At 40.0% G+C, this 24,330-nt stretch overlaps 1 protein-coding gene across 5 annotated transcripts in view; it reads right to left on the reverse strand.

The window, feature by feature from the left end:
- Window positions 1–451: 451 nt before the first annotated feature.
- The window catches only part of LOC131029656 (sodium/calcium exchanger NCL2), a 198,457-nt gene continuing 174,578 nt past the window's right edge, over window positions 452–24,330 (reverse strand). For all 5 annotated transcript variants that reach the window (XM_057960228.2, XM_057960226.2, XM_057960229.2 and 2 more), the window contains exon 7: window positions 452–964. In XM_057960228.2, coding sequence (XP_057816211.2) covers window positions 716–964 — 249 coding nt within the window. In that variant the 3' untranslated portion in view covers window positions 452–715. The remainder of the gene's footprint in view (window positions 965–24,330) is intronic.

Consider the following 24,330-nt stretch of genomic DNA (forward strand, 5'->3'; position numbering starts at 1 on the left):
TCTTGGCTATATAATCTCTTGTAAATGTGCCACCAGCAAGCAGAATATCTCTCCAAAATTTGATTCACTACGATGGAAAATTTTAAAATTTACACAAGCAGGAGAAGCTTGTGAAAATGTCATGGAAAACAACTATCACACTTTTGAAAAAAAAATACTAAAAATACTAAAAAGCGCGATTATGTAAAGATCTTGAAAAGATGCCAAATTCTTGTAAGACGGGGTCAACAGAGATTAGAATAATTTAATAATCAATATTTGCTACCACAATAGACAACATGTAGATGGCTATTTTTACTTGTCTCATCAGCAATTGAAAATGTTGATGCATGGATGCATGGAACTCTGCTGATGATTGCTTTATCTATAGTTCGTGTTCCATGGTACCTGAAATTCGGATGCATAACTTCTCTTTATCCATCGCATGCGAATCAAATACATTAGCACGCAATGAAGTTCAAAAATGACCAAGATACGAATATCTAGAAACATGATTTACATATGGTGACGGGAGAGACCAAAAGTAAACTCCTTATTGAAGAATTCTATGAAAACAGTTCAATCTGACAATTTCTGTTTGTAAAACATAACTAATTTGCATAAAGAGAATAATAACATACATATAATTGCAATATGATGGTGGAATTCCAAATATACATGGATTTCAACTCCTTAACACCATGACATAATGCACAAATATTATGAATGCTTCTCTTCATGACCATCCTAGAACATAATCTAAGACATAAACAATGGCTAAAGTTAGAGGATACAAAAGGAAGGCAACAAAACTCATCCACAAGGGGAAAGTCGTCCGAAAGCTGCCAAAAAGACCCATTGCTAAAACAACAAGCAATATAACTAACACTTCGGCTGAAAAGTCCCATTCCAAGCCACGGATATAAACAATAGCTAAGAAGATTCCCAAACATAATGTATTGTTCATGGTCACTGCACCATATATCTGCAAGATAAGATATAATGATAATTTAGGTTCGATATAAGTAAAATCCTCTCTTTGTATACACTAGAGTGTGTAAAGCATGATCTAATGCTTAAAAAATGATGAACACTGCACTCTTATAATTGACTTATTGCTAGTATTCCTGACTGCATTATTGACTTATGTTTTGATATAAGATGCATGCTTCTAAAACAATGAAAGCAATATTTAATGCATTCAAAACTGATTAGAGAAATATGTCCTAGCTTAACCCTGAAACATAAACGATATCTAATCATCGTGGCAAAGCAAATGAAACTAAAAATTCACTTAATGCACATGATTTGATATTATAGGCATAAATTTTATTATGTAAAGCTAAATGAAGATGTGAGAGTTAGAAGTCAGCTATGTTAAGTCAATCCAGACTAAAGTCCAACAGAAATTTTGATGTCTAATGGATTACTGCTTTCGTCAGACGTTCAGAGATGATGAGTGGACAGTGGCATTTGCTGCTTACTCATTCAATAATAGGAGTTGATTGAAAGAAAAAAATGCAGCAATAATAAGCATTTCCACATAACTCCAAGTTAAAAAAATATGCGAGCAAGCATTCAGAATCCATCATACAAAAAATAGATAATCATACCATCAAGATGACAAGATATATCTTGGAAAAAAATTTAAAAGGGAAAAACCCAGCCACCAACAGCATTCATACTCAATGTAATATTCGCCAATGAGAAATTACAATACACTTATAAAGTCTGCATAAATATTTTTAAAACATCAAACTCCTCCAATGCATCCCCCTTGTATCCGAGCATGATGTGTAGCAATGCAACCACATATTCCATATTGTGCTTCACATATGCACTTACAAGAGAGATTAATACAAGTGGCATCCAACCCCAACAACTACTCATGTTTGCTTTTATAAAAACTAGCTAACACAAAGCCACCAATGAATCCTCCATGTATCCAAGCATAATGTGTAGCAGTGCTACCACATTCCATATTGTGCTTTACATATGCACAAGAGAGTTTAATACAAATGGCATCGAACCCCAACAACTACCTGTGTTTGCTTTTATAAAAACTAGAAACCACCAAGTGGTATTACATCAACCATGTTGCTAATACCATGAAATTCCAAAATCATGTCCCCCTCAACTTTTTGGTACTAAGCCTTTAACTATTAAATATTTTTTTATGCTTCCCCCAAGTTTCTGAGACAGGGATAATAGGGGACGATCAAACATATTTCTATACGAGCATTCTTTTTGGCCATTTTTTAGTGTACAACAAGGAACGGCTACTAAACGAAAAAAAAAGAAATTTACTAAATATAAAGAAATTTCAAATATTCATATGAGAATATTGATATAGCATTCTTCATAGACAATATAGAACCCTTGTGAGCATGGGTAATTAAATAATAATTATGTTCTTTATATAATAATATTAATATATATACGTATAAGCATGAGTTCAAGACATTGTATACTCAAGTGAGGGATTTAGTATTAAAGTTTTCCAAAGTCTTCAATATTGCATGTTTTGTTGTCAAACTCATTAAACAAAGAGGAATGGTTAAGTATAAAACTAACTGATTATGTTCTACTTTGACCTTAGTTGGAATTGTTTTGTGACTTATTTGTGCAAATACATTTTATATTATGAAAATGGCACTCCTGCCAACTATGACTTAACTAGTATTCAACAATCTAATGACTATAACATGCCAACTTTATCTATGGAAATCCTTGTATACTAAACAAGTTGTCCAATGCATGAAACAAGATAATCCTTGATTGTGAAGATGTGGACATTTGCAATAGGAGATATCTAATTGTAGCTTTGTAATTATGATTCATCATTGGTCTATTAATTGGTTAGACTTGTAGTTTGATGAGGGTTTGGGGGCAATGCCCACAATGGGGTCGAGGGGTAGCATCCCTCGCAGGGTCTCAAAGGAGTGCCCTAGATGCAATCTTTGTTGTGATAGAAAGCGGGATCGAGAGATGGAGCTCTCACTACCAGACCCAAATTAACACCTTTGAAACCACATAGACCTTCATGGAAACCAACATTTTCATGTTTTTTGATAAATCCTAATTGAGATGTCATTAACCAAACAAGCATTGAAAGGTTGCAAGCTTTCTCTTAAATGTAACTGAAATTGTCCTTAGGCATGTTAGGGGATTGTCGAGGAGGAAATTCAACACCCTCAAGGTGATGAAAACCTGGAGGAGCAAATAGGCCTACTCCACCTCACTAAACCGGCACTCTAGTGAGCCAGGAGATACAAACTACTAGCTACCCAAACCTATAAGAAAAATTTACCAGATTGAAAGTTTGTCAAACTACCCAACTCGAAAGGACAAGTCACAGAGACTCTCTGGTAACCTTTGCACAGTCTTTGCCCAAGGATGTACACGTGGATCTAGGATGACAGGACAGTGGGCTAACGTGTCATACGAATAGAACAGAAAGACGTACACAAAAAGTATAGAGTGACTAGATTACAAAATCTAAGATGTTTTGCATAATATAAATGTAGCAGAATGACAATGTTAACAAGAGATGAAAGAAACAGCAGGCTTACAACAATCCCACTCTTGAAGCTTCAGTCTTTGCCCAAGGATGTACACGTGGATCTAGGATGACAGGACGGTGGGCTAACGTGTCATACGAATAGAACAGAAAGACGTACACAAAAAGTATAGAGTGACTAGATTACAAAATCTAAGATGTTTTGCATAATATAAATGTAGCAGAATGACAATGTTAACAAGAGATGAAAGAAACAGCAGGCTTACAACAATCCCACTCTTGAAGCTTCTAGCATAGCAACTCTTTATCAAAACCTACACACAAATGCGAGAAGAAAATTTTGGGGCTGCGTTTAGAGGTCTGCCACAATCAGACCCCCACTTTGGTGTTTCCACCTCCACAAACAGCAAAATAGATAGATAGATGAAACAATAATGGAATGTGTTGTGACCATTTCACACATCATCCCATCAAGATGGGGACCTCCCCTTTTTTTAAGTCCTAGCCTCTTAGCTTAGTCTTTCCCTCTTATAGGTGAATGAGTAAGTTCATAGGATTTAGATGTCATTTGAGTAGAGATGGTAGGAGCAGATGGCCTGACAGATTACATGGGGTGGACTTCAATGATGAATTTAGAGACTTCATCACCCTACTCCATCGATTGGTTGGTACACCCGAGGCTTCATATTTCGAGAGTTGGATGTTCTACTTCATGGAGACTGTCACTCATGGCAAGGATGCAATCAATTGGGCAAGACTCATCAACAACAACATTGATCTACAGTTAAGGAGGCTAATGCGCACCAGAACATTCTATATGAGCTCCTACGTCATATACTCCATTGCAAGAAACTATGAGCATCCAGGACTTATGTACACAGGCGTAGTCGGAAGGAGACCTAGAGAGATAAAGATGTATGAGTGTTATCCGCAGCTTAATCATCCACCAAAACAACACTATAGGAGAGTGAATGATGCATTCACTATGCATATCATGAGGACGCTTCGAGGTGGATTGCAGCGAAGATTCCCTCAGAGGCACAAGCATTGATAGAACAACATGGTACATGGTTCATTCAATGCCCGAAATTCACCTATATCAAAGTTCAAGGATGTCCTATTCCTCCCTACATGTTGCCGCCCTACCCAACAAATAGAGTGGTGTTACTTGAAATGGTGAGACAATTGGTGGCATATGTCAAGACATATAGACATAAGCATGGAACCAACGTTTCTTTTCCTATCACGCTCGGAGATTCTATTGAAGCATGCCCTTCCATTCATGTAGCCGAGGATGCCGAGAGAGAGTTGGCACTCCATTCACTCAAGCCATTCATGCCTAGAGATTGCTTCAATCCATATGATAATGTGAAAGAGATTTTGGGGAAGAAGTATGGACACCATTGGCAGCTAGAAGACTATTGGATGCAGCCAAGTTCAAGATGATATGCATCGTATCCATGATAAGATAGTGGAAATAGCATAAGATTGTTTTCAAAAGGAAGATTGATCTTAGAACGATTATAGAAGCTAGAGAGTTGGAGAGAATAAGAGTTATCTTCCATGGGAATGATGGAATGGTCACCAAAGGACCATCCTTGAAGATTGAAGGGTTTTAAGATGAAATTTCAGTTTTTATGGCTAAGTATGAGAATAAGATAAAATTTTCCAACACTTAGCCATTTCGCAGCCCCGTCATTTTCTTCAAATTAATTCCTAACTTGAATTTTCATTGTTTGTTTGCAGATCCTAGGCATTATGAAATTTCAAGTGAATAAAGATGCTCCTCCGGAGTCAAGGATGACTTCAAAATGGAAAAATGTTAGCGACACCAACCTCTGACACATCAATCTGAGGGAATTTAAGAAGCGAATGTTTGGTCTGGACAACCTTGTGCCTACCACAATCGCACGAAAGATGATGAAGAGCGGGATCGTGCATGCTGCTGGTTTTCTCCCCATAATGCAATGTACTGAATTAGTGGTTGAATGTGCTAAACATTACAACCCCACCAGTAAGGACATTGTTGCACCTGATGGAAGAGTGCTAGCGAACATTAGTGATGAGGCCATTAGAGAGGCCTTCAGAATCCCAGAGTATCACAACACGGTGTATGTGACAAAGGACGAAACTAACAGTTTGTATCAGAACCACCTGGAGGAATATGATGCCGTAGTCAACCATTCCTGGCTAGACAAGCCAAGGAAGGGCGCCTCTAAACTTCAGAGGAAGAGCCTAGTGTGAGCATACTTCAAGGAAGACATTGGAGACATGATCGTCCTGCTCAACAGAATAATGGGAAATCCTCATGGAGCTCCATTCGAGACCTGGATGTATTATTTCATTAATGAAATAATGAATGGAGTAAAAAAGATAGACTGGGCAAGGATGATTAGCGACAACCTAGACAGCCAGCTGAGGAACCTAGAGGCGAATAGGACTTTCTTCATGAGTTTGTACCTGTTTTATTCCTTGGCCAGGACCTACAGATATAGAGGTCTCACTTGCAGAGGAGAAGTAGGGAACAAGGAGAACCAGTTTCCAGTGTATGATTGCTATCCCCAACTCCACATGGAAGAGAAGTTCCATTTTAAAGAGTGAATGATACCTTCCTCATGCACATCACTCAGACATTGCAAGGTGGACTGCACCAGAGACTCTCTCAGGAGTCTATGGACTTTATTAGTCGATTCGGGTATTGGTATATCCAATATCCAAAGTTCACTTACCTTAGAATTCAGGGATTCTCTGGGCCTCCGTACAAGCTTCCAGCCTACCCTACCAACCGAGTTGTATTACTCAAGGTTGTAAGGCAATTGGAAGAGTATATGGTAATTTAGAGGGAAAAACAGAAAAAGGCAAGGACTTCCTCTCTTACAATTGGTAATGGGTTGGAAACATGTCCATCAGCACAAGCTGCTGCGACAACTGAGAAGGAGCTAGCCTGGTATCCCTTTTATCAGTACAAGGCGAGAAGGAATTTTGATCCATTCCACAGAATAAAGAAGGTCAAAGGGATAACATATGAACACAGGGCTGATCTAGAAGATTATTGGGCTAACACAGCCGATAGCTTCGAGATCAGGAAGAGATTCTAGTCGAGAATTCCTTTGAGCATGGTGAGGGCAACAAAGGTATTCAGAGTTGCCGATCAAGTAGAGGATAGCCCAAAGATTCAGCAGCCAGGTTTTGAAAAGATGAAAAATGAGCCACTAGTTTCAATAGATTGGATAGAGGGGGAGAAATCAGATTTAGCAGACCTCATGAGGAAGGTGGTTGAGTATTCAAGGTGGTGGACATCTGAAAGGACAAGGCAATTAAAGGCCAAAGGTGTGACCTTGACCTATGAATTGATGGGAGTAGATGATTCTTTGTCCGCCAATCCTTGTACCTCTACAGGTAATGCTCAGAATCTAGAAAGTGTTGGGTCTCGGAAGAGGAAGGAGTTGGTTGGAAGCTCCGTAAAGGTCACAAGGAAAAAGATTGGAGGTGAAAGAAGGGAGTCCGGTGAAGGCCAGTCCATCCTAAGTGCCGCTTCTATTGTGCTCGATCAGAATGCAGCTGGAGAGAAGGAGATGAATATGTGCATGATTGACGATGAAGTGAGACTGCCATCTCCTTCGATTGAGGAAGTTATGAAGGAAGTTGTCCAAAGTCCAGACAGAGAGCAAACGGAGGCGCCTATAGTCTTCTTGGATGGCATACCTGCAAACCTGGGAGGAACAGATGATGGATTTGACCAGAACACCATGGAGCAGTCGACTATCCCGGATTGGCTAAGGGAAAGAATAAAGGCCAAGGTCCCCAAGGAGGCTTGTTTTGAAGAAATTACAACAGCATTTCTAGAGAGGGTAAATGAGCCAATTGTAGCCAAACCGCCTAAGCCCGCTAGAAAGTTTTCTTTCATCCAGAGAGACAGTGCAGGATACAGGACAATCCACAGTGCCTAAAGAAGGAAAACTTAGGGACAACGTCGCTGCAGATGACTACAAGATCACTACCATAGAGCTGGGCAAGCCCACCCAAGACCAAGAGGTCCAGTATTTCGATGACTCTTGTAACGCTCTAAAAGCGAGTTTAGCCCAGGAGAGAGAGAAGAGAAAGAAGGTTGAAGAAGAAAACCAGCAATGGAGAAAGTATGTTCTCCATCTCACCAGGCCGCTTAACCATGAGATCCTGATTACCCCTCCATAGCCTCTTCAGCAGGAATCGATGAGAGATTATGGGGACATGAAGGGTACATTCACACAGGCCAAGGAATGGATTTCGGATGCCTTAGCATGTGCAGACATACTGGTAGAGAATTTAGTATCAGCACATGAATCGGCCTCTTCACTGGTCAGCCGTATCCAGGACTTAGCTACCAATTGGGAGGACGTGGAGGAAATTCAAGATGAAATACTTCCCCATCTGAAGGTAATCCGAGGTTTGTCGAAGAGAAGTTTGGTGGATGTAGGTGTCATACAGGTTGGAGATAGGTATGACTTCAATACCTGGTATTATGCCTTGGTCACCCGGATCGAAGTTTTGAAGAAATCCGAGACCAAGTGCTTTGAGACAGAGGAGAGTGTCAAGGAGATTTTAAGCAAGGTGTTTCGTGTAGCATCCGGGATTTGGAAGAAAGAGAGTATAAGGGAGAAACACTTGCAGGCAGAGAACCTGAGAGCCAGGATTCAAGCAAGCTTCTTCAAGGATTCAGGGATGATTGACAAGGGCGATCTTTCAAAGATTGCAAACTTTCTCTTCATCGATGAAAACTTTTTTGCCCAGGCAGTTGAGTGGGAAGGCATCCTCGCCACATGTACCGATGATGTGGACATCATCAACTTCCAAATTAGCAGTTTGCCAAGTGTCACGATGGAGGAAGTCGCGCTTATTGTGTCTAGGTACATCAAATCTACGAAGGAGGAAAGTAGGCGCTCACCCTAGTGAGATTAGCAGTTGTGCCATGTGTCACTTTCTTATTCACTGAAACTGATGGTGTTTTGGGAAACCCTAATTAGGGTTTATTGCTTTCAATCTTGGCCCTTGATCACTGTTCAATCTCGGCAGTTTATTTATTTTTGAAAACTATATAAGGCTACCTCCTCTCATTTGGAGAGTGCGAGGTTTTTGATGTATTGTTGCGTAAGGTCATTTCCAAATAATATATTGCATGTGCGCTTGCTTTGTAATCCCTATTGTTTGAATGATTTGCATGGTTTCAATTTCCTCAACACTTAGTTAGAGTTAATTTAGATTTGCTTTCGTTGTTAATTTGAATGAAGGATTTTGATAAGTGTCAATCAATGGTGTATCTCTGCTCATACTTTTGGTGAATAGATGATTTCCATTTCACTGTGTAAAGTTAGTCTGAGCCCATCCTCTGTGCATCCCAACATCTTAATCACAAGCAAAACCCATTGAAGATTGCATCGGCTTTGTGTAGTTGTCCCTAGTGTGGCAAAGCAAGGTTTGGTTTCTTGAGGGCACCTAATTGATACCGTCTCCGGAGTTCATAGGATTAGATTAGCCTTCCTAAACCCTATCCCTTTTTCCTTTTCTTTTGAAAGTCTTAATCCCCAGAAAAAAAAAGAGCCTAAAATTGCTAAAGTAGTCTAAGTCCAGCAGTTCAAAGACAGTTGTTAAACATAAGTCCCCCTTGAGATTTTCAGCATACACTACCCAAGAAGCTATTTCACTAAAGTCGCTTGTTCGCACATATAGACCTTGGAATCAGTAGTGATTTTTCAAGAGAGGATAGAATGCCTTTGGGCATCCTATTCTAATGTTTGGTAGATGATAAAATAGACACCAACACATCCCATATCCTTAACCTACCCCTACCACTACCTTTACCTTTACCTCCATCACCCCTCCCCCCATCCTAGTATACTCATCCACTACCCTTCACCTACATTTACACTTACCTATACCTCCCTACACCTCCAACTTCCAATTACCCTACCTCCTACCTCCTACCTTCTACCTCCCTACCTTACCTTTTACCTCCTTATTCCCCTATGCTTACCTTATATCCTACCCCATCTCCTACACTAACAACAATTCCTTTCCACCCTACCACACCCCTTGCCCTTCTACCTTCCATCATACCCTTTTCCTTTAGCTACCACCCTACCCAATCCTCATTCCATCTAGTCTACCCCACCTTTACCCTTCCACTACTTCCACTTTACTCCCCATATCCTAACTCCTTCCATTATCCTTTATACCTCTCTACCCCACCGTAGCACTCACTCTACCTATTTGACCTACCTTATATTTCCTAACTTCCATCCCATATCCTTAACCTACCACTACCACTACCTTTACCTTTACCTTTACCTCCATCACCCCTTCCATCTCATTCACCTCCATACCCTTCACCTACCTAACCCTCCCCCATCCTAGTATACTCATCCACTACCCATCACCTATATTTACGCTTACATATACCTCCCTACACCTCCAACTTCCATTTACCCTACCTCCCTACCTTACCTTTTACCTCCTTATTCCCCTATGCTTACCTTATATCCTACCCCATCTCCTACACTAACAACAATTCCTTTCCACCCTACCACACCCCTTGCCCTTCTACCTACCATCATACCCTTTTCCTTTAGCTACCACCCTACCCAATCCTCATTTCATCTAGTCTACCCCATCTTTACCCTTCCACTACCCCTTATACCTCCCGTTCCACTTTATTCCCCATATCCTAACTCCTTCCATTATCCTTTATACCTCTCTACCCCACCATAGCACTCACTCTACCTATTTGACCTACCTTATATTTCCTAACTTCCATCCCATATCCTTAACCTACCCTACCACTACCTTTACCTCCATCACCCCTTCCATCTCATTCACCTCCGTACCCTTCACCTACACCCTCACCTGCCTAACCCTCCCCATCCTAGTATACCCATCCACTACCCTTCACCTACATTTACACTTACCTATACCTCCCTACACCTCCAACTTCCATTTACCCTACCTCCTACCTCCCTACCTCCCCTTTTACCTCCTTATTCCCCTATGCTTACCTTATATCCTACACCAACAACAATTCCTTTCCACCCTACCACACCCCACCCCTTGCCCTTCTACCTACCATCATACCCTTTTCCTTTAGATACCACCCTACCCAATCCTCATTCCATCTAGTCTACCCCACCTTTACCCTTCCACTACCCCTTATACCTCTCGTTCCACTTTACTCCCCATATCCTAACTCCTTCCATTCTCCTTTATACCTCTGTACCCCACCATAGCACTCACTCTACCTATTTCCCCACATCCATATTCCTTATGTCTCCCTTTCCCTTACATTCCTTATATCCTACTCCCGTGACTATTCCTTACTACCTCTTTCCATCCCCCTCATTACCTTTAATCCCTTTCTACCCTGCCACATATTATTTGGCCCCACAAATTCTAAACATTCCTTATATCCTACTCCAGTGACTATTCCTTACCACCTCTTTCCATCCCCCTCATTACCTTTAATCCAGAGTTCCCAAACTCGCCACGAGTCAGACGAGTTCGCCGAGTTGGCGAGTCAAGCCAAGCTCGGCGAGTTTTGCTGACTCGGACTCGGACTCGGCGAGTTTTGACCATAACTCGCCTGACTCGCGAGTCAGGCAAGTTATGGCAAAACTTGCCGAGTCCAAGCTCCAAGACTCGGCCACAACAGGTCAATGTTTTGACTTGTTTGACAAGTTAGTCTCTCCGTCAGGATTCATATATGGAATATAACATTTAAGTATAAGTTTTCTTATACTAAGTTATATTCCATATATATTGTCAGGATGTTTGAGAGTGGTTTCGGACCTCCATGAGTTATAATGCAAAATCTAGTTTTTGGAGAATCCTTCAAATTTCCAGACTTAGTCAAATTTCAAGCCATTTCAGGATCAAGATGACATTCCAGACTTTTAAGGCGAGTTCACTCTGACCTTGATGTAAGGGACAGGACCTAGGAGGACACTATGCATTCAACCAAGGTTTGATTTAGCAACTTGAAGCGTGACCAGATACTACACAAAAACCCTAGGAATGATCTAAATAACCCCTAATCACTTAACTGACCTAACCTCCTTCACTCCACCTTGAGGAGATCCACCTAATTTGATGACCTTTGAGAAACTCAATCCCTTCAATGCAAAGGCTAAGACACTAAAACGAACAACAACAAAACTAAATGAGCTAACCCTAAAAAGCAAAAAGTGGGGGTCTTCATTTGCAATGGGTGATGTGTGAGTACCTCACAACAAGGATGTTTCTTAAAATTTTGGAAAAAGGGGGTGAGTTGGGGACATTTCCTACCTGTCGCCACATCCCAAAATATCCCCCCATGGGGCACAAGGTTATTTTTGACAAGGGACATGTCTCTAAGGAGCATATTTTCAAACCTTTCTGGCCTCACAATTCCCCCTTCCATCCAACATATATATAGCCTAAAAACTAAGAGGTCCAAGAAAGACCAAGGTCAACTATAGTCCCAAGGTAAAACCTAGGTTCAACAAGCACACTATTTAATGCTACCATACACAAGCACTCCTTACAGTTTCCAAGTGAAGATATTCATGATGTCTCATGTTGGTGCTCCCAAAATTTCAATTTGGCCAAAGAAAATACTAAATAGAAGCCCCAAACAAGTAGATACTCTACCAGCATGCCTTTCATGGCATAACAAGCTAGCACACATTATAATTGAGCTATATTCAATAATGGGTGCATGAAACAAGTTTAAAATTGTTAAAAATCTCTTAATTTCAAGGGTTTTTTATTTTGCCGAGTCACGAGTCGAGTCGTCCTTGCCGAGTCCGAGCCGAGTCCGAGTCTAGGAACTTTGCTTTAATCCCCTTTCTACCCTGCCACATATTATTTGGCCCCACAAATTCAAAAATGGAGATCTAAAAGGTTTTCGTAAGACATAGAGTATTTCATTCTTCTCCCTCTCTACCGTATAACTGTTTGGGCCCACAAAATTTAAAGAAGGAAATTTTATAAGTCTCCACATGCATCGTTGCTTGGGCCCCACCAAACTCTAAGGTGGAGATTTAAAAGTTTTAAGACATTTTTTTTAAGAGAGAAAAAAAGAAAGCATCCACCTCACCATTTCCTTGCAAGGTGTGGAGTTAACGATAAGGAAGCTGGCCCTTGAAATAAACGACATGTCCTTTAGACCAAAACCATTTGGGATTTAAATTCGAATGAAGTAAATCAAAGAAAATTCAAAATCAGAGTATAAAAAAGCAGAGGTAAATAACAACATAATGGAGCAAATCCATATTAGAAATAAGGGAAATCAGATTCGAAATTTATTTCCAGATTTGAGAAAACATTGTTCTCTTTCTAGTATCTTGATCAAAATATGTTTGTTTCCAGGTTTAATGGAGCAAGGATGCATGGAGCATGGAACAAAGGAGATCAATCAAGAACTCAGGTTTCACATTCAATACAGGGAGAGTGAAGAACTCAGAAATGCAAATTTTAACAAGAGTGGTGGATATCCATACAATTCAATCACAGATTCAGCTCACTTTAGATCTAAGTGAAGATCATGTGTGAATTCATATCATATAGGCTGCATCTATACAATGGGATCAACTTTCAAAGAAGAAAGTGACCTTGATGAGTTCTTGCTCAGTAAGTCCAAGATTGTACGAATGAAGCTTACAAAGCTGCTTCAAAACAGATTACACAAACCAAGCCTAAAGAACCGATTTCATGAGGAGCAACTACGTGATCAAAGTTGATCAATTTAATCATCTGCTACAAATGAAGGTTGGCAAATTACTAAGAAAACTGCTCATCAACCTGACATAATGAGGAGTATTCGAGCGATACAAGAGGAAGAACTATAACTACACTTAGAAGGGAAGATGAGGCGAACTTGAGAAGTTAAAATCAAGAAGGAAGTGAGTTAGACGAACTTAAGAAGTATTTAAAGGAGACCCCAACCTAAACAGCTGGAAGTTGAAAATGCAAACAAGGATGAAATTCACTCTTACAAGTCACAAAGATGGAGGTTAAAATCTAAGTCTCAAAGAATCGAACCTCCAAGAATGTAAATTGAAACGCTCAAGTATTGAAGTCAAAAGGATGAGCAAATTACTTTGCAAGTAAGAAAATTGAGGGAATCGGATTGAGGGTCAACACAAAGGTCATGTACAGTGCCCTCCCATTGGAACGAACTTTCTTAAGGCGTGTACACTGCTCTAAGTTTGGAGCGAATTTTCCCTAAAACCATGTACACTACTCTAAGTCTGGAGCGAATTTTTCCTAAAGATGTGTACACTGCTCCAAGTTTGGAGCGAATTTTCCCTAAGGTCGTGTACATTGCCAACAACTTTGAGCGAACCCTCTTGAAATCATGTACATTGCTCATGAATTGAAGCGAATTTCTCCAAGTTACGTACATCACTCCTGATTTGATCCGAAATTTACATGTACATCACAAGCATGTTGGAGCGAAATTCCTTGAAGCTATGTACATTGCCTAAGGTTTGGAGCAAAATTCCTTGAAGCTATGTAAATTGCCTAAGGTTTGGAGCGAAATTCTCATTAAGTCATATACATTGCCTTGTATTTGGAGAGAAATTTTCATAAGTCATGTACCTTGCCCAAGGTCAGGAGCGAATTTTACCCAAGCCGTGTACATTGCCTCATGTCAAGAGCGAAATTTGTCAAATCGTCTACCTTGATCCCTATTTTGAGTGAATTTCTCAAATTCAATACGCTTTTGACACTAAATCAATTCAAAATTCGAATTTGAATGCGAGAAGGTAAAGTCGGCCAGCATAAGAAAGGTAATTTGTTACTTTATTCATTTCAGGATCAGGTCGGCCTCTACCCCAAGCGACATGTCCTTGGCCCTAAGACTTCTATATAAGGGGACTTTCAAACAATCATTTGTACATCAATCCAAAACATTGTTCCTCTCCAACAGCCAATTTTCCAGCACACAGCGAATTTCAATCAGCCTAAAGACGAGATTTAATCATTGAAGATGCAGGTCTGATGTACGAATTCATCATAGGGCATCGAAATCATCCAAGAAAAAGGCCGAATTTCATCAGCAGACCAGCAAATTTCATCATCAAGTTCCTCCTACAATCAACGAATTTTGGAGCAGATCAGGGGGGGATTTCATTAGAGCAACAGCAAATTCACCAAGAGAGAAATAAACTCATCAAGGAGATAGCAAAATTTGCTCAAAACCAATGAGTGATCTCCTCTTTAGAAACACATATCAGATCTGCAACATATAAAATAAAAGATCAAGTCAAGATGGGAGTATGTAAAGGTTATATACCAGGTATGTTTGATGCCCATTTGTTTGTTTTGCAGGAGGCAAGGAAAGAGATCAAAAGGATCAGGTTGGAGGAAGATTGTAACAGGTATCTCAAGGAGAAAATTTCAACACCAAGGACAAGATACAAAGAGGACCTCTTCAAGAAGCCTTATCAGCAAACACAAAGAACATCAAGGAAGAGATGATTTCAAAGTGTTTAAAGACTCTCACCACTTCATGATAGCATGAAGATATCAAAGGCTGCAAAGAAGAAATCACTCAAATATCTCATGGCACTAAAGCATGAAGGATAACCTACATGGTGAGAGAATGTTTCACAATCTCGAATTCCCTTCAGGAATCCAAGAATCGAAGTCAGTATAATGAAGAGCTACATTCAACCAGTTGCATCATTCATCAAGTATGTCAAAAAATGAAGGAAGATCAACCAAAGTTATCACAAGACCTACATCGAACATGATTGAAGAAGCAGACAGTTTCTCAAGAGTTAATCAAAGTTTGCTTCTCAACATCATCAAAGGAGCATATCTCTTAACATCCCTTCATGATGATGAATCAAATCAAGTTTACAAGTGCAAGATTGAGGTGGCAGCCTAGTCATCCCTTCCACCAATCAATGAAGTCCACATCAACATGTCTAGATGCAACGTACCTAGTTCATACATGAAGGCACAAACTTCGATGTACCTACCCCTGATATCTATTGGTCCACAATCACTAAATGTAATTTTCTCATTGGCTAAGGAGAGTTTGTTATAACAAAACCTAATTAGGGTTTCATTGTAAAGTTTTGGCCATTGATGGAGATTCAATCCTGACCGTTAATTGTAATGAGGTCTCTATATAAAGCTCAAGCTCTTCATTTGTAAAGGTTAATAGTGAATAAAATAGTGAATAGAGAAATAGATAGTTAGTGAATAGAATAGCAATTAGAGTAGGAGGAGAAGGCAAAAATTGTTGCCTAAGTTGTAAATGAACTCCATTTTCATTGAAGTTATGGTGAAGTGTGTGTTTTTTTATGTTGGTGTTGGAAATAAGCCACACTCGGACTGATGATGGATTGGTCCAAGAGGGGCCAGTAGCTCAGTGGTAGAGCACTCCAGCAGCACATGGAAGGTCCCAGGTTCGAGTCCTAACTGGTCCATGTCTCAACATGGTACCAAAGCCAAGTCCAAGCTAGGAGCCCCAAGCACACGAGAGGTGTGGCTTAAGGGGGGGTGTTGGTGTTGGAAATAAGCCACACTCGGACCGACGATGGATTGGTCCAAGAGGGGCCTGTAGCTCAATGGTAGAGCACTCCAACAGCGTATGGAAGGTCCTAGGTTCGAGTCCTAGCTGGTCCATGTCTCAACACTTTACAATGTGCATGGTTTCTTGTTGGATCTTCATATTAGATGATAAATAAATTAGATTGAATGGAGGAATTTGTTGAATGCATTTGCGTGGAATCCGTTAGGCCATACCACTAGCCTCTTGCTGATTGTGAGCGTGCCTTGCATGGTCAACTGGAATGATATGAGCTTGACTTTGAATCGTTCTACACTCATTGCTTATGCATTTACTTGAATGGTGATCAATGTTTGATGGTATTTATTCGAATATCTTTGAAATGTCCTTAAAAGATTGCACTGAGCTTGTGTCAAATTGTTCAAGTTGATGGTGAGACCTTGCCCAGTAGGATTTCATCTAATCATTCATCCATCTTCTTACATTTTAGGTCTTGGAATATAATCTCTCAACCTTATCTTTTGCCATTTCTTTAAATTCAAGTTAGTCTAAGATTAAGAGCATCACCAGATTGAAATATCAAATGATCAAGTTCCAACAATTCAAATGTAAGTCCCCTTGTGATTCCAACATAATCACATCAAACCATTGAGCTTATCCACACATAGTGACCCTACATTTATGAACCTTGGAGTCTTCTCAAGTGATCCTTAAGCTAATCTTCAGCATTTGAGAGATTTTGTTCAAGAGAGGATAAGATACTCTTGGTTATTTTATTTTGTGTTCGCATGTGCGTAAAAACCACATCAACACTCTCTAAGATTGCTTGCCCTCAAGCAATCGCAAGCCTGGATGTTGTAGAATCTCCTCACTCTCCCAAGTAGCATCCTTAACAGATAGGTTCTTCCATTTGATCAAGTACTCCTTGATCACCCTTTTTTCTCAAAGAACGCTCCTTAAAGTCAATGATAGCTTCAGGATTCAAAACCAACTCTCCCTCCTCATCAAGTGGAGGCAACTCTACTAAGTTACAACATTATGCCCAAGAGCCTTCTTAAGGCAAGATACATAAAATACATTATGAATCTTGCTGCTCGCCAGAAGTTCCAACTCATACGCCACTTCCCTAACTCTCTAGATGACTCTGAAAGGCCCGTAGAAAAGTGGCTTCAAATTCTCGACCCCACTCTTCTTAAGAGTAGATTGTATGTAAGGATGGAGCCTCAAGTAAACCATGTCGCCCATCTCAAAGGTGTGCTCAATCCACTGCTGATCAACATACAACTTCTACTTGATTCTGTGCATGCTGGAGATTGTCCCTCAAAGACCTCAAAATGTCCCGACTTTGTTGCATCATATCCTTCGCCTGACGCGTTCTGTTGTCACCAAATATCAAATCAGCGAAGCTAGGAGCTTCATAACCATAGAATGCCATGAATGGTGACATTCTGATGGACATGTGATATGAAGAGTTGTAACAATACTCTCCTAGGTGAAGCCATCTCACCCATGCATTCTCCTACTCTGAAACATAGATTCAGAGATAGTCTTCTAACCACTTATTCACTATCTCGGTTTGCCCATCAGTCTGAGGGTGATAACTTGTGCTTGGAGTGAGCACAGTACCACATAATTTGAAGATATCCTGCCAAAAGGTACTTAGGAACTTGTTGTCCCTATCACTTACTATGTTATTCAGCAATCCATGCAACCTAAACACCTCTCAAAAGAAGACATCAACAACTTGAGCTGCTGTAAATGAGCTGGTGATGGCGAAAAAGTGAGCAAACTTAGTCAATCTACCCATCACAACATATTTACCATCCTTCCCTTGAGCCCGTGGCAACCCAGTGATGAAGTCCATGGATATGCTTTCCCATTTCTTCCCATTTCTGACTGGGAATGGGCAAAGGTTGTAACAAACCAGCAAGAAGAGTGTTCTCATCTTTGTTCTTCTGACATGTATGACACTCCTTAATGTACCTCAAGACATCATTTTTCAATTCCTTCCAAGAAAATCTTTCTCGGATCTACCTGTAAGCCTTGACCTTGGTGACCAGAAGGGGAATGTCATGGAAGGTTTGCAAAATCTTCTCCTTAAGCTTATAGATTCAGCCACAATAAAGATCCTTCCCTTGTATAAGATCAACCCCTCAACCAATTTGTACTTTTCATTATGAAAAGTATCCTCAATAACGCTGGTTGCAAACTGATTTTTCGCATAATCAGCAAGCAACAACTTTCTCCAATCTGCAGTAAGCTCACACAAAGAGCTCAAGTGGGGTCTTGTAGATAGAGCGTCAGCCACAATATTATTCCTCCCTTTGACATACTCAATGTCAAAGTCGTAAGCCTATAGCTTACTCACCGATTTCTGTTGTCTCTCATTCAAGTCCCTCTGATGCATGAAGTGCTTGAGACTATTGTGATCCGTCTTAACAACAAACTTACTCCCCACAAGGTACTACCTAAACTTCGCAAGATCATGAATTATAGAAAGCATCTCTTTATCATATATGGAATATAATCTTTTGGCTTCTCTCAACTTTCTACTTTCAAAAGCAATAGGATGCATGTCTTGCATAAGGACCGCACCAACACCTTCTCCAAACCTCCTGTAAAAACCACATAGACCTAAGAATCCCTTCAAGTGTGTTATGCTCTCAGATGGTGGCCAATCAATGATAGCTCTAATCTTTTCAAGATCCACCTTCACACCTTCTGCATTGATGATGTGACCAAGATAGAGCAGCTCTCTCATTCCAAATTCACATTTGGACTCCTTAGTAAACAAGGATTCGGACTCCAGTATACTAAGCACTTCATCTAAGTTTTGCAAGTGCTCCTTCCAAAACTTACTGAAGATAAGGATATCATCAAAAAATGAGTACAAACTTTCTCAACTGCTTCTGGAAGATCTTGTTCATGCAAGACTGGAATGTGGCAGGAGCATTAGTCAAGCCAAAAGGCATGACTAAGAATTCGAAATGCCAAAAGTGACATATGAATGCGGTCTTCTCTACATTTGATGCTCTCATCATAATTTGGTGGTAGCCCGATCCGAGATCTATCTTTGACAAGAACACTACACCATGTAACTAGTTAATGAGTTCATCAATCCTCAGAATAGGATACCGATTCTTGATGGTTTTCTGATTTAGTGCTCAGTAATCCACGCACATACGCATGGTCCCATCCTTCTGTTTCACCAATACAACAACCGAAGCAAAAGGGCTCTTGCTTGGCCTAATGTAACCCATGTCCAGAAGCTCCTTAATGGCTTTCTCAATCTCGTCTTTCTGCTTCTTGGGGTATCGATAAGGAGTAGTCATGATAGGCTCCGTGCCTTCTTCTAACTCAATGATGTGTTCAGTACCATGCTCAGGCGGTCTACTAGGAGGTGGATTCTCAAACACCTTACTCTTTTTTGTAAGCAAAGCTTGAATGTCATCAGGATAAGTTCTTTTCTCTTCAGGTGAGTTAGATGGCATGATCATGCACTCGGGAAATCTTCCGAGAGGTGGTTTCCCAAAGACCTTACTCTTATTTGTGATTAGTGCTTGAATGTCTGGAGAGTAGCTTCCCTTGTCTTCAAGTGGACTTGACGACATTATCAAACACTTTGTTGCCCACTCCACTTGGTTATGGTGGATTAGCCTCTCCATCCTCTTCAATGAAACAACTCTAAGACCGCCATTGGACATTCCTCTCAATACCACCTTCTTCCCATCAGACATGAATTTCAGCTCCATGGTTTGCAGATTTAATGTGATCTCACCAAGAGATCTCAGCCACTGACTCCCAAGGACTGCATCATCACTACCTCCAATGCTAACCACAAAGAAGTCATCTCTAATTTCACGATTTCCCAACTTCAGAGACATGTTGGAAACCATTCGGTTGCATGATATAGTGGAGCCATCAACTGACTTTAAAACCTTATACTTCCTCAACCACTAGCCCTCTCTTAGCAATAGTTCTCTCATCAATGAAATTGTGAGTTGCTCCTATGTCAATGAGAGCAATGACACGATGTTCTCCTATCGCTCTTCGAACTCTAAAGGACTCATTTTTGTGAATGCTTGAGAGTTGAACAACCACTCCTCTATCTTCTGGCTCACTTTCAGGCCCTTCTAGAGCCTCTTCATACTCACTGTCCTCATTTTCAGTTTGCTGTTCTGAAATTTCAGAATTTGATCCATCAGCTAAATAGGACTCCATTTGATGTAAATTGCCCTTCCCATGACATTTACATCCTTGGGCCCAAGGTTCTCTGCAAGAGTACCAAAGATTCTTCCTCTGGAGCTCTTGACGGAGCTCATCATCCATCCGGGAAGGAAACTTTTTATGCTGATTCGGAAATTTCTTCTTGTCCTTCCGAAATGAAGAAGGCTTGGACTGAAATTTGGACCTAAGGGCAGCCAACTCCATACTTCTTGATTTCTTGATAGATTCAACTAAGGTAGGTGGATCAAATGCTTTGACCCATCCTTTCAAGGGCTCTTCAAGACCTTCTATGAAAAGAACAATTAGCCTCTTTTCTGAAATGCTACTAACCATAACTAAGAGATTTTGGAACTCAGTTATATAATGGTCCAAGGAGCCTTACTATTTGAGTTAAGCAAGCTCTTTGAACTTGACCTCCGGATCCTTAGAATCGAACCTCTCAATCAACTTGTTTGTGAATTCAACATAGGTGATTATCAAGTTATGACCGAGGGTGACCAACCCATGGTACCACCATTCGTGAGCAACACCATCCAAGTGCAAGGTGGCGAACTTGATGGCTTCTTCTTCGGGCATAGGCCTCAAGAACAAATAATGTCCAACTTCGGCACCCACGCTCTAGCTGTACTCTTACTGCTTCCATCAAAATGTGCTAGAGTAACCTTCCCAAGATCTTGTTGATAGTCTCTTGGAGTGGAGTATAGATTATCATATCTTCCTTCCCTCCCTTCTTCTTCTGATTCATGAATTGATCAAGAGACTCGCATACTCCACGAAACTAGCCCAGATCTCACCAGCCACAAGGACTTCTACTTCAAGAGGTGGTGCTTCCTTTGGAAGAAAAACTGGTTGCAAAGGCCTTGACACCGATCCAAACAGGCATTCCACCATTGTTGCTACTATGGCAATTGCCATTCCCATTACCACCAGAATTGTTGGAAGTGCAGACATTGTGTCAATTGGTATTTTGATTCTTGCCCTGACTATGACCTCATCCAGCATTCTATTTAAAAGTGGCTAACATCTGGGACATCATGTCCATCAAAGTATCAAATTTTTTCTCCATTTTCTCCACAACCACAGTTGAATCATTCTAACCGAATATTCTCTCTCCCATTGAATCCACAAAATCCACTGAATCAACTTCCTTATCTTTGTTTCTCAAAACCTCTGAAAAAGTTTCCTCTACTAGCACTAATGGTATCTAATACTGCTGCCTTATTTGTTCCCAGTTGTAGTATCTGATATCTCTATCACTCATCAAACCCTTTTGTCACATAGGTTGGCACGAAGAGTGGCTCTGATACAACTGTAATATCCCCCTTAATTATTTTCAAATTTTTTCCACAATTACATTCAACACAACACTTGTTATGGTTAGGAAATAAAAACCAAATGTTGCTGAAAGTAACCCTCCACTTTTTGATCACCGAGAGCCCAATCTGGGAGGGTGAGAGAACACAGTGATGAGGGGATCGTTAGATGCCAATAACTGAAAAGGATTACAATCTTCGAGCAGCAAGCTAGCCCCTTCCGCTTATACAACGGGATATTGAAAACAATGCAATCACTTGATGGTAAACCAACCAAGGACAAGCCAAAAAACTGAAAAATGCAATCACTCAACCGCTTGTTTAGCGGGAGAACTAGAAATTCAAATAAACTCTACCGCTTATGAATCGGGAAGACAATATTACAATATCCAAAATAGGCGGCAAAGCCAACCTCTTCCATTTATGCAATGGGACTTAAGCAATAATCCAATCAGGTGGTGGCTATTAGTACTATTAACAAGCTTACAATGCATAATATGGATTACAAACTAAGAGAAATCACTACTCAAAAATAGGCGGCATGACTAGGCTCTTCCACTTATGCAGTGGGATAAGAAAGAACAATAGGAACTGTTGTTAGTACTACTACCAACATTACGATATGAATCATAAAAGTAAAGAATGGAGAACCTACAGCTGCAAAGAATAACCAAGTTCCTTCTTTCCACACCAATGAACTTACACACCCCAAAATCAACTCCCAACACCAAAAGCTCAAGGCACACCAATAAAGCTCTTCACACACCCAACTTCAAATTCTGAAATTAACAATTATTTAAACATTTTGACACACTAAAATGCTCACAACTTCCCCAATATAATCAATCAAAATAATTAAATATTAAACATTAGAATAAAGTAATAATATTTAATTAGCAATTAAAAATCAACCACTGATTGTTGCCAAATCAACCACGTGAATGGAGGTGCAGAAAAACACTAATCTGAACTGGATTGGAGCTCTACTCATGTAATGTCCCCATCCTAGTCAGGGACTTGGGATTGAGGAGTTAGCTTATTTTTGGACCCTTGTAGGCTAATAGAGTATGGATAAAGGGGTCAATAATGCAGTATCTTCAGGAGTGGTCTATCTATTTGCTCTAGTTCAGTGTTGAGTTCAGTTCTGGTCTTCGTTTCATCAGTTTCTAACACTTTGAGGATTTCCTATTTTTGGGAGAAAAATTGCTAAAAATAGACATGGTCCTATTTTCATTGGCACGGCAAACTGTTACCCCAGCTTCTGATAGATTTAGTTTCCGAGCAATAATGAGAGAGAGATGAATTTTTTAGTGATTCCACATGCAATTAATATTTTAATGAAATATTAATATAAAATCATAAAGTGCATCACTTAAATTTATTTGAGTGAAAATTTATTAACCCTAAGCTAGGTGTGGCTTTTAGGGTTAAGTTGGGAACCCTAAAAGCAAGTTATTATTTTTAAATCCCTAATTGCCAAAAATCACACCTTTTGGGTATTTAGGCAGCCAAGATGGAAATTAAACCTCATTCTTGATATTGAGCATTTGACATTTTCTTTTGGGTGCTTGGCTATGGTGGCTAGGGTTTGGACCTGTTTTGGAGAGCATGTATTCTTCAGAATTCAGTAGCTTTGAGATTGTGAAAGATCAATCAAATTCGGGCAGCTTGGTTGGCTTCATTCAGAAGTCAAATTGAATTGAATTGGGGCAGATTTGGCTTCTTACGAGGCAGATTTGTTGTAGGATTTTTCCTATTTACTGTTTTGTTGTTGATTCTTATGTGGTTTGGAGGCTTCTTTTCCCAAACACATAGCTTGCTCATTTATTGGCACCATCTTCCACTATTTGGGTGTCTTAGTATTTAAATAAGAGCAGATATGAATTGTTCCAGAGTAAAAATCAGAACTTTGTAAATTGCTGATTTATTCTTTCTTTTCAATAAATTGGCTAAGGACCTACGGGTATGCTTCTAAATTCTCCAATTCATTGTTTCAGTTGATTAAATTCATGTATTATTCAATATGTGTTGCAAATTAAAGAAACCCTCTTCTGCAATTTCTATCTATTTCTGAAAGACCATCTTAATAATTAAAAAATTACAACAAGATCTACAAATTACAGCAGGTTGAAGAGTTGGACCAACAAGGGTTCATCACAACTCAATACTGCACAGAATGCATGTGAGACCACCATGAAGCTCTTGAAAAACCCAGAAGGAATCACTAATTCATTCGCCAAACTCCAACCAGAGCATCCCTAAAAACTGCGAAGAATCCTCCTAGAAAATAGTAAACCCTAATTCCTCCATCCAATCAACCTACGGATCTCCAGAATAGGCTAATGGACCACTGATTACTCCTTACTGAGAAGGGAACATTACAAACAGCAATCACAACGACCACTAGTGCTTATCCACACGTCAAGACCTGACATTTATAAACCTTGGAGTTGTCTCAAGTGATCCTTAAGCCAATTTTCAGTATTTGCGAAGCTTTTTTCAACAAAGGATAAGATACTTTTGCGTATTTTATTTTGTGTTCGTATGTGCGTAAAAAAACACATCAACAGAATGGAAACAAAGACAACAATAAATATGCTAAATGGCGATACAAAGTGGAAAAGTAACTCCCCTTCCGCACCCGAAGCAAAGGACATGCCAGATGAAGAAGAAGAATGAAACCCTCTCCATAGCACCAAGATAGTAAGAATCCGAAGAACAAATAAAAAAGTGCAAGAGAGCAAAGAGCATGCAATCAA

The sequence above is a fragment of the Cryptomeria japonica genome, chromosome 7, assembly GCF_030272615.1.
Source record: "Cryptomeria japonica chromosome 7, Sugi_1.0, whole genome shotgun sequence".
Taxonomy (NCBI): domain Eukaryota; kingdom Viridiplantae; phylum Streptophyta; class Pinopsida; order Cupressales; family Cupressaceae; genus Cryptomeria; species Cryptomeria japonica.